Raw genomic sequence first — 12,203 nt, 5'->3', positions numbered from 1 at the left:
TAGAAATTACATCATTTCCAATTCTTATTTTAAATTTCAAGATAATTTTCTTAGTAATTCCCATGAAGAGAACGCTTCCCAGTTTTGTGCAAGGGTTTTGTGCTGACCCACCCATGTCAGGGCAAAATGCTCTTTATGCTACAAGCAGTTTCTGTAACCGAAACATGGAATCTGTCTTGAAAAGGCAATCAATCTTAACATAGCTATTCATGCTGTAATTGATTTCTGGCAATATATACTTTCAGATGAATACCATGTAAAATGCTTTAAAAATTATGCAAATCCTGCAACGAAATAAATCCACAGTATCACACTACCCTCTGAGTCAGGTCAGTTTTTCTGATACAACCTGTTTTATAGCACAGAAGCAATTTATCCACTTGATAGAAATCAAGACCAAAAGAAAGTTTCATCTTTTGTAACCTTTAAAGTGTCATAATCAGCTTGAGGACCATTGGTAAAATTAGTAATTTACAGATTATCTAGCTTTGATGCATTATTAATCTTCCTTTGGTGACAAAGATTGGCAGTTATTTAAAACCTAGTTTCACTGTTTGTCTAGATAAGTGATAAAAAAAGAATCTTCTGTTCTTTCCTTTCTTTCTGTCAACTACTGGCTGTGTAATCCTTGGCAAGTTACCCTCTCATTGCTGTGGTTGCTTTTTTTTTTTCTTTCTTATCAATAAAGTATCAGTGAAACGGTGATTATAAAAGTGCATACCTCACAGATTTGCTAGAAGTATTAAAGGCTATAAAGCACTTAGAGGAGGCCCTAGCACACAGAAACCCCTAATAAATCTAGCTGCTATTTTTATTATTATGTGACATAATCACATAAGGTCAAAGATGAATGAATAAACAGATTAATGAATTAGTGGAATATAAAGCTTGACCTTCATAGGTGATTAAGATTTCAACAGAGAGAAGAGGTAGAAGTGAAACATACTTATTCCTGCTATTCATAACCTTTCTTCCTGTCTTCTTCTCTTGCCAGAGTATAACTTAGATAAAAGGAGCACAGGTCAGGAATCTTGGTTCAGTGCATCAGAGCTAACCTGTGGCTTCTCAAGTGCCTATCAAAGAAGAGATGAGGAGTGATGAGTGTGCACTCCCAGAGCACACCCACAACACAGCCAGCTGTGCTGGGTGCAGGCATGATTATACAGGATGCTGAGAGGACACTGCAACCAGCCAGCCCTTCCTCCACGAGCTCCAGCCTGCACTATCTAAAATGCATTTGCTTATTATCCACTTGACAACAACTTGCCAGCTATGTAACATTCTAAACATTGTCTAACATCTCTAAACTTCAGCATGGGTCATCTACAAAATGGACATTAAAAATAGCCAAGTAGTTGCCTTGAAGAGCAAATTACATTTGTATGACAATTAGAAAAGAATCTGCTACAGAGTAGGTATTCAAAAAATGGTAGTCCCTCAAAATATATGTAAATACTTTACAGATTACTCCTCTACAGAAACAGCAACTCGCCTGGGCCTGTAAATAACTAACTCTAGTCAACACCATTGCTCCTCTTTGGGGCTGAGAACAATTAGGTTGCAACTACCTGTGTTGTTTGGGTATCATTGTTTCATTGTAACAGCATGTATCATTTCTATATCCTGCTCCAAATGGACATTCTATAAGAAATGTGATTCAGTCCATTCCAACTGCTTAAGGATCTTCAACAGCATACCAAGTTTTAGATATACAAGTTTAACTGAAATTTGGCATACAGATGAGCACTTCTCCATGCACTAAAACCCAGCAGATGACTCCTAAACAAAGAGCAATCACAAATGGTAATTTTACCCAACTGGATCCAATTATGTTTAGCATTTTTTTATGACAGAGGCAGGAAACGAAGAATGGGCTCAAGAAAATGTTTTCCTTTTATGATTTACTCTCTAAGAGGCAAAGATGAATGCCTTATGAAGTTAAAAATTATGCAAGGTCTTCCTAGAGGTAAACATTCTGTTACAGAACAAGTGTGTGTATTTCAGCACATCCTGCAATAATGCCACAGCTCACAGTGCTGAGACCCTAATAACATTTCATGACAATAAACTGTTATCAGCAGATGTTGATTACTTCAATCCAGGGAGATTTAGAAACAAAATATCTGGTTTCTGTCATGCAGAACATAATCCTGCAAAGTGGTCAACTGAAAGAGATCCACCATTAATCCAAATGGCAGCTAGAGGAGATGTTGATTGCTAAATGAAGAAGAGGAAGCAGAGCCAAAGGTGATTTTCACACTTGCTTTGCAGCTTCCAAACTGCAAACTCTTAACCAAGGTCCAGGTTTTTGCTTTATGGTTATGGATACTATTTTTTTTTTCAAAGGACATAATAGATACTAAGATTCTCTGAATCTTATGTTTGTGATATCATAAGAAATCATGATATCACACATACTTCCTTTGATGGATTTTATATTTCTTTTGATAACTGTGTTTTTATAAGGAAATGAGACCCTTGATTTTATTTGGAAATCCCTTTTACAGCTGCTGGGTGGTTGTGTTCTCAAGAAAATGCCCCTATGGGTCCAAGAGTGAAGTCATACCTGTTGGGCTAAGTGGTGGGGTCTCTGTTTAAAGGATTAGACATACCTAAGGTCAATGATCCAGGAAAGAAGGAAGGAGAAACTAGAAAAACAAATGGGAGTTTGAAAGGCATATCTTAAGTGAGTGGTATTCCTTTATCCATCTGGGCTAAGACTGACTATTAAGAGCTAGATTGTTTGGGGATGGTCTTTGTGAGGTAGAGTGGGGGAGAATACTCTCTGCCAACTGGATGAAGCTTGGCATTAGGGAGGAGTCAGTCCTTAAGAAGCTTCACAAATGAGGGGAAAGACAGTCACAGCCAGCTGGGAGTTTGTCTCTGTATGTTAATTCTCTTTTGTTATCCCTAAACATTTGATAAGTGAGTAAACTCCAGGAGTTGGTGATGGACAGGGAGGCCTGGTGTGCTCGCAAAGAGTCAGACACGACTGAGAGACTGAACTGAACTGAACTGGACTGCTAATTCTGCTCACCTTACCTCAGGTGAGCAGAAGGAACCTGAAGGGAAGCGCCTGGGGCTAGAGCTAAAAGGAGAGCAGTGTTGTGGCAAGGTCATCAGTGACAGCTTCCCCAGAAGAGGGTGAATCTCCACAAAACAGCAGCTGGCATAGAAGATCTGGGTATCTCCTTCTAGGTGGACATTCACTCTTTTACCTTCCTTAAAGGACTCAGAAGCTATTTTACGAAAAGAGCCAGCATCACTTTATTCCTTATCAGAATAAATGCGGAGAAGAGTACCATGTCTCTGTTGAAGAATAAATTAATTTATACCTTCTCTTTGCTAGACACTCTGCTAAGTGTAAGGGATGAAGGACAGCCCCACCTCTGGAGGCATACGGTCTGGTGGAAACAGATATGTGAGCAAAGAAGTGTAGAAAAGTGAAATAGATGTTTGAATAACGTATTTATCAGACATGTGGAGGCAAAAATGATGGAGGTATAACAAGCATATAAAAATGTACTGTGATTCATAGTTTTGATGGATACTCTGAAAGAAAGTGAAAGTTCTCAGTCGTGTCCGACTCTTTGCCACCTCATGGACTACACAGTCCACAGAATTCTCCAGGCCAGAATACTGGAGTGAGTAGCTGTTCCCTTCTCCAGGGGATCATCCCAACCCAAGGATTGAACCCAATTCTCCCACATTTCAGGTGGATTCTTTACCAGCTAAGCCATCAGGAAAGCCCAAGAATACTGGACTCGGTAGACTATCCCTTCTCCAGTGGATCTTCCCAACACAGGAATCAAACTGGGGTCTCTTGCATTGCAAACTTCTCTTGAAGCTTGACTGAAGGTATATCCACACCCTAACTTCAATCAAACTTCGAGAGAGTCATGTACTATACTCTGTCAACAATTAATGTCAGAAAAACATTTTATAGCCTGCAGCCTGAATTTTTCATTTCCTTATTAATACATAATTTTGATGGAGAAAAGAAGGCTACATGGGGGGATTCTATTTATCTGTGGTCTCTGATATTAAGTTACCTCTCTTAAATCAGGAGTTCATAGTCTGGGTCCTTGGGCTCATTAGACAGGTTTCGTCCAAAACCATCCTGAGGTCAATAACGATTTTAAAAGGTCTGTGATCCATTAAAACATTTCTTTAAAAGGTAATTTGTGTTTCATCATGTGAATTAAAGAATCTCTTTGGGTTTCTTCTGAGACCATGATTTAATGACCCTTGGAATCCCTTTTTGTCTGTATCCATGTTTAAACAAATCCTACCAGCAATGGAGCAGTGACTTTGTATTAAAAAAATTAAAAACTACATTAATAACTAGAGAGTAAAAACTGCTTTACATAAAAGAAAACCATAGTTCTCACAAGCTTCACATTGCATAACCTAGGTATCAAGATACAGTATGAGTACATTTCCATATTTTGAATTTTAAAACTTACTCATTCAAATCTCTCATATTTTGGTTTATTTTTTAATGTTTCTTCTTTAGTGTTCTTCAATTTCAATATGATACATTTAAATAAGTTTATGTTTCTGCATCGCACTAATATTCTTGTACTTCATAAACATGAGAATGAATCACTTCAGAAAAATTATCACTTATTATCTATTCAAATATTGCCTCACCCTCATTCTCTATATTTTCTCCTTCTGGAGCTTTTGCCTGAATGTTTATATTCTCCACTTATTTATATCTCTGTATTCTAGGTATTACTATCAATTATACCATGGTTAGTCTTCACTTTTAAATCTTCCATTGAGGTTTTATTTCAAAATTGTCTTTTTCTTTTACAGGTTTTCTACTTGTGGTTTTTGTTTTTTTTAAATAACTTATTCTTTGTTTGGGCTTAATGTCTTCTTTTATACTGTCAAGGTTTTGTGTCCATGGAATTGTCCAGGCAAGAATACTGGAGTGGGGAGTCATTTCCTTCTCCAGGGGATCTTCCCAACCCAGGGATCAAACCTGGGTCCCTTACATTGCAGGCAGATGCTTTACCGTCTAAAGCACCAGGGAAGCACTCAAAACTATACACATATTCATTTTATATATTCTCTTTTATGCTGCAATATCATCTCAAGTTTTTAAGGATCCAGTACTGCTGTTAGGTCTCATGTTAATTTTCCCTCTCATGGCTTGTATCGTCTGCTAACTTTTGTTTAGTCGATTACTTCCTTGTGTGTTTCATCATGTATTACAGCGATCATGTCTTTAGCAGGGCTTGCTGTTTTCTTGAAAATCCTTAGCAGTCTAGACTTCTGTACTTTCAGAATGGTTTTCTGTTTTACTTTTCTAGGAGCCTCAGGGGTATTTGTCAATTTGATGATTTCTAGGTCAGTTAGGTGGTATAAAAAGCAAAAGCAAAATAAAGTCACATGATGTGCAGGCCTGAAGAATAAAATTCTTAAGGGAAGATTTCTTTTCCTCTTAAAAGTTATTCTTTTAAGAGGAAAAGAAAGTTTCTTCTCACTGTACTGACAGCATATTATTCTAGCCTAACTTTTCACTAATATAGGGTCCTGGTTTTACGCAGGGGCTAGGGATGTCTATGGAGTCACACAGAGTTGGACACGACTGAAGTGACTTAGCAGCAGCAGCAGCAGCAGGGATGTCTCAATTCCAACTCTCTGCCTCATCTGGGGCCAAGGCCTTAGTTTCTCTCTACCTCAAATGCATATTAGACTCCAGCTTCCTGGTCACCCAAACCTCTAACCCCTGGGGCAACCACAGCATCAGTCCCCAGGATATCCTCTGGCTTTTAACTTCCTTGCTTTTGGCAAATAGTAATCACTTTTTTTTTTTTTTTCAAAATTGGGCAGCATGTTAAAATCCTTTTAATTATTTTATCCATTACTGCTAGGCGTTTGTAACCAAGAGTCTGTTTCAGAATATCTCAGTCTACTGTTTTGCCAGAGCTTTAGTTTACAGTTTGTAATCAATCAGTCATTTCCAAGCAGGAATTTTAGCTGAATTGTTTCAGATCTTGAGAATTTAGAAACACTTAACATGCTTTATGTACAGAATTCTTCTCCATGTTCAGAAGTGATGGACTAAAGACATATTTATCTTCAAAATGAAGGAATTCTGTGATATAACTTCTGGGATCCTCCCAGGACATGGACATTTCTTGCTAATCACCATTACAAACTGATTAAAATAGATTGAATTAATTTATTTTCAATTAGAAGTTGAAAAAAAGAATTTGAATCTTTTTCTTCTAAATACTAACTTCAAAATGTTACTTATTGCTCTTAAAGCCTGAGAATATGTAATTACTCTCAAACAAGATAGTTAGGCACAAATTTCAGTAGTAAAAGCCTCATAAATATATGTAAGAAAATCTTTCTACAAAAGTGAACTATGAAAAAGAATAGTTTTAGCAAGAGTCCATAGAACTTATCCCACAGAAATGACAATTTGCAAAAATCTGTTCTTACATGGGAAAATCTCAATAATTTGAGATAATGGCAGAACCAAACCTAAAGTGTACTAGTTATTTCAACTTTCAAAAATAATATGCCTCCTACTCTAGGAAAATATATGAAATTGTTTAAATTATAAGTCAAAAGCATAGACAAGGGCTTATTTGTATCCTCTACCAGAAGGAAATGATTTTCCTTAATTCTTTCTCATAAATCACAGGTGTGAAGTGCTGATGTTTATTGGTGAAGATTTTTCAGTAACTTGATTATTCAAGAGGAAAAAAATAAAAACCCTGTAAGAGTAAACAGTGATGAAAAGTTACTATAGAACCTTTCGGAAATAATAGATTTGGACAAGACCAAAGTCTTATTTAGAAACATGGCTCACTCTTTAGTTTGCTATCATATGTTTGACCTGACAGAAGGTGTTCATTATGAATTGAAGCACATTAAAATATTTCTGTTGATCTCTCTGTTACCAATGCATTAAAAATGATCTGGGATTCCTTAATGCAGAAAAATACTTTTTCTCTAAATAGTAGATGATATAAAAACTAGATAAATCAACGAGGAAGGAAACCACATTTGAAGAAAGCATTAGGGTTATTTTTCAGGACAACTTGGAATTACTATTTTATTTCGTCTCTTTCACTACTAATATATATCCACAAGTTTTAAAAATCAATTTTCCCCACAAAGTAACAAGTGACTACAGAATGATTAAATGATAAAAAAAAATAGATTTTTGTCTATGGAACAGCATAACTTTTAAAAAGCAATATAGCTTTTATAAGTTACTTAACTTACAGGTAACATTACCAAACATAACCCTCAGACTTAAGGGTAAGCTCAAATCTAAGTCAATGTAAAAAATCCATGTGTTTTAAACATACCCTCGAAGCAAACTTGCAAGTAGCTACATTCAGAGTATGCAGAATTGATTTACATTCTGTCTTTTCTTGAGATATATCTCCTTGCTACTCAAAGTGTGCTCCACGGACCAGCAGTCTCCTTATCTTCTCAGAGACTGTTGGAAATGCAGAAATTTTGGCTGCACCTAGACCCTACTGAATCAGAATCTGCATTTTAACAAGCTCCATAGGTAATTCATGTGGCCATTAAAGTTTGACAATTTCTGTAATAACAGACATAGTAATACTTTCTAATTTAATGTCAAGTTAAAGTATAAGATTTCTTTAAGGGAGGATGTTTTCAAACCGTACAGTACACAAATGAAGGGAAGGAGTTACAGGTTTTTTCTTTTTATCTAGGGGGAAAATTACATGCAGCATCTTCTGGGGGTCACTTCCTCCTGGGAAAAGGATCCACAGCAGACCTTGACGCTGCGCAGCCCTGAGCAGTGATCTGAAGGTGTCCCCATCGATCCTGCCCCCCTATTCTGCCTCCAGACACACACACACACACACACACACACTCCTGGGAAAAGGATCCACAGCAGACCTTGACGCTGCGCAGCCCTGAGCAGTGATCTGAAGGTGTCCCCATCGATCCTGCCCCCCTATTCTGCCTCCAGACCCACACACACACACACACACACACCCCTCTAGAGCTGCTTAGAGAACTGCTACTGAGAACTGCTTTCCGTGGGAAACCCCATGCAGATGATGTGACGTGTCAAGAAACCAGACCCTATAGTCAACTAAAGGGGCTGGGAGACAGAAAGGCTCTCTGCCCGCCACACTTCTGGGCCCAGGCCTGCAGCGAGCGGGAGACTTCGCCCCGCTTCGCCCTCGGCCCGCCGCTGCCTCTCATCCTCTACCCGCCAAAAAAGAAACCCTGTAGACTTTTGAATAAGATCTCGTAGTTCCTCGGAGTCCACCCCCCACAGCCCTCTGGGGCTTCTCCCCTGCCGAGTCTCCTGGGCGCGCACCTGTAACAATTCCCTCCCGGGAGCCCTCGGTGAGAGGTGCGCGCGGCGGGGAGGTGAGCCTGGAGGCGGCATTTCTCCACCGCCTGCGAACTCGGCGGCCGGCCAGGGCCCGCGGGCCTGCGGGCGCCTCTTGAAGGGTGCCGGCGGGGCGCGTTCGGACGGCGGGGCGCGCGGGTCACCGAGCCCCCCGCGGGCAGGAGCGCCGAGCTGCGCCGGCGACCCTGAGAGTTCTCATCAACCCACAGCGGCGTGCCACAGGGGACGCAACTGTGAATCAGCCCGGGCCACGACTGTGACGAGGGAGCTCCTCGAGGACGCGGGGGAAACGGAGCGGACCGGCTGGGGCGGCGTCGGGAGCCGGCGCCCCGCGCGCGCTCGCCGGGGCGCACTTGGCCCCGCGCGCTCGGCCCCCTCGGGCCCCTGGGGACCCGCCCGCCCGCCCGCCCGCGGCGCCAGCACTCACAGGCAGGGGTAGTAGCCGTAGGCAGGCAGCGGGGGCTGCGCGTCGTCTCCCAGCTCCGAGTCCATGAGCAGGTAGTCTTGGCTCTCGTTGCGCCGCGCGCCAGCCCCGGCCACCACGGCGGGAGAGCCGCCCCTCCGGGGCCCGAACGCGGCCGGGCTCTGGTTCATGGCGGGGACGCCCGATTGACGGGCCGGGGTCCCGCTCGTGACGGAGCCGCCTCAGCAATTCCCGCGGGGACCCGGTGCTCAGGGGCCCGCGGCGGCCCGGCGCCCCCGGGGCGAGGCTGAGGCTGGGCGCGCAGACGCCCCGCGGGCTGAGATCCGCGCGCGGCTGCCCCGCGGGCCCGGGAAGCAGTCGCCACGTAGCGGGGCGCCAAGCAGACGGGGCGGGGGACCCTCGAGGAGGTGGCTGGGGCTCCCGGGCCGAGCGAGCCCAGGCGGGGCGGAGGGCGGCAGCGGAGCCTGAGAGCCGAGAGCCCGGGAGACCGCGCTGGAGTTACTATGTCAACCGAGACTCCAGCCCTCGGCTCCCGCCTTCTTCCCCCGCGCCCTCCGTCATGATCCCACCTTTAAAGGGATCAGAACGAGGTTCCAGAAAGCAGCCGAAGCCTATCGTGGAGCCACAACTTTCAGAGCCAAGAGGAACCTCAAGTAGGTGGAGCCATACACACTTTTTTTTTTTTTTTTCTAGGCCCTAAGAGTGCTTATTTAGAAACCATCCAAATGAAGAACTTTCTAGGAAGCTTCTCTTAAGTAAGACTCAGAGAACCAAGAACTCAACTGTTTTAAAAGACAGGAGCCTCTCCTTGCTCCATACTGCCTTCATCTTCTTAGGGCATTCTCTCTCCCCCTCCCTACCCCCGAAGTGATAACTCTTCACTTTATAATGAACAACATTCTATGTTCCCAGTGCCAGATGGTCCCAGTTCCTGAGCAAATCAACCAAAATAGGCCAGCATTTTTCGATAACACCAATAGAGGCCAACAACCTGCTTACTTAAGAGAAAAAACTTTTCTTCCATCATTGCAAATGCCAGAATTACTTCTCTGCCAGATGTTTCCCACATTTCAGAACTGTTTTTAATTTTAAGACTTAGTTTTAAATTCTGACTTAATCTCCGTACACGTGTGAAGTAAAACTACTCAACAAGGATGAATCACTAACTGTAGTAGTTCAAGCAATTGTCAGTTAAGAATCCATTCATTTATTCAACAAATATTTCATTGATCCCAGTTTCCAAGCAGCGTTTTAGGATTCAGAGGCAAACTAGCCAGCTAAGGCCCGCATCAGCCCTTGTAGAGATTTAATGGAAGAGAAGGAGACAGAGATTAAACAAGTAAATAGAAAAGGAATCAGAGACAAAGGTCACAATAAAAATAAGACAGGTTGATGTTATAATAACTGGAGACTGTCTATTTAATATTATTAGGTGGTTTAAAGAGGCCTTTCCAAGTAGGTGTTAGTTAAGTGGAGATCGACAGGGCATGGAGTCAGATATGCACGATACTGGAAGCTTGGGGCTGGTGCACTGGGACGACCCAGAGGGATGGTATAGGGAGGGAGGAGGGTTTAGGATGGGGAACACATGTATACCTGTGGCGGATTCATTTCGATATTTGGCAAAACTAATACAATTTTGTAAAGTTTAAAAATAAAATTTAAAAAAAAATAAAATTAAAAAAAAAAAGATCAGAAACTGGTTGCAAAGGGATTGAAGACAGACAGTCAGAAATTCTGTTGTAAAGGTACTTTTGCATCCCATAAGTAGGTGGATGATAAAATGTATATTGCAAGTGTGAAAGCAGTGAACTTAATAGAAGAGAAAAGGTGTCGCAAATTTAGAGCTTTTGCTTGGCCACCACACTAAGAACTAAAACTCAGAGAAGAAGGAACCATTGTATTCTTAGGGTCTGGTTCTGTATTTGTCACTGGTATGTGGAATGAATGAATGGATAGATGGATGGATGGATGAAGTACAGAAAAAATAAGAAAAGAGTCTTAACCACGAAAACATTTACCCTGAGAAACTAATTGCCATCATTCTGAAGTATATTATTCCTGATTAAGAATCTCTTTGGATTTCTCATCATGTGGAGCCATGGCTTAAAATTCTTACTATTGCCTAATAATTATGCATAGTGATAATGTTCACTGCTTGAAATTTGTTTGTGGCAATTACTATCCGTAAGAACACTAGTTTTCATGCTTGAATAAATTAGTTAATAAATGTTTAATTAAATGGTGCCAAGATAATCTGTTTGAGAACATCAAGTATAGTAAACAATTTAAGGACTTCCCTGATGGTTGGATGGCATCACCGACTCAATGGACATGAGTTTGGGTAAACTCCAGGAGTTGGTGATGGACAGGGAGGCCTGGCATGCTGCAGTCCTTGGGGTCGCAAAGAGTGGAACATGACTGAGCGGCTGAGCTGAGCTGGTGGTTCAGTGGTGAAGAAACTGCCTTTCAATGCAGGAAATGGGAGTTTGACCCCTGGGCAGAGAGCAACGATACCATACGCCACAGGGCAACTAAGCAAGTAGAGACCCCAACCACCACAACTACTAAGCCCGCACGCTCTAGAGCCTGTGTTCTATGCTACAAGAGAAGCTCAGACGCCCCGACTAGACAGAAACCCCCAGTGCCGCAAATGAAGTCACAGCACGGCAAAAAAAAAAAAAAAAAAACATTAGTGGGGTGAGTAATCAAATGTTTTTGAACTGACTCAAATTCTGTGAGCTGAAGAAAAGTTAGAAACGATTGGTGGTGTTAGTTTAAGTGTTAGTCTTTAACTTAGAAAACAAAAATTGAGACAGAATTAATGGTGTTGTCATAGTTAGTTGAGCTGTTTGTGCCTTTTCTTATAACACTGTTTTTCATTCTCAGGTAGCAACCTTCACACTGAAAAAATTATTACAGTAAACTTATAATGTGATATAAATTTATCATTTTGCAAGATAAGACATGCTTTTCTCCGTTATTTGAAATGTAGTTAGTACCAGACCAAAAAAAATTCCGGGGCTGTTTTCACAGAAGGGAGAAGGTGATGGACAAAGGATTAGAGGATTCTGAAAGAGTTTAATGATCTGATGAAGTGGAAAGAGCATTTGACTGGAAGCCTGAAAGCCTTGTTCTAACCATTCCACTAACTGAAACTGTATAATTTCAAAAAGGATATCTAATTTCTCTCTGCCTCTTTCACTAACCAGTAAGCAGAGATATAATTACAAAGCACTCCTCAGTCTCTAACTTTCTGCATTTTATCCTTACCTACGCAGTTATCTCCTCAGCCACCAGGTGGCTTAGAGGGTAAAATGTCTGCCTACAATGAGGGAGACCTGGGTTCAATCCCTGAGTCGGGAAGATCCCCTGGAGAAGGAAATGGCAACCCACTCCAGTACT

General features: G+C 41.6%; 1 protein-coding gene across 1 annotated transcript in view; it reads right to left on the bottom strand.

Annotated features, from left to right (window-relative positions):
• Positions 1-9,270, bottom strand: part of TRPC6 (transient receptor potential cation channel subfamily C member 6) — a 160,526-nt gene extending 151,256 nt beyond the window's left edge. The window contains exon 1 of the mRNA XM_070803331.1: positions 8,802-9,270. Coding sequence (XP_070659432.1) covers positions 8,802-8,968 — 167 coding nt within the window. The 5' untranslated portion in view covers positions 8,969-9,270. The remainder of the gene's footprint in view (positions 1-8,801) is intronic.
• Positions 9,271-12,203: the final 2,933 nt, after the last annotated feature.

This window comes from Bos indicus, chromosome 15, assembly GCF_029378745.1.
Source record: "Bos indicus isolate NIAB-ARS_2022 breed Sahiwal x Tharparkar chromosome 15, NIAB-ARS_B.indTharparkar_mat_pri_1.0, whole genome shotgun sequence".
Classification (NCBI taxonomy): domain Eukaryota; kingdom Metazoa; phylum Chordata; class Mammalia; order Artiodactyla; family Bovidae; genus Bos; species Bos indicus.
This window is presented reverse-complemented; position numbering and strand designations above follow the sequence as displayed.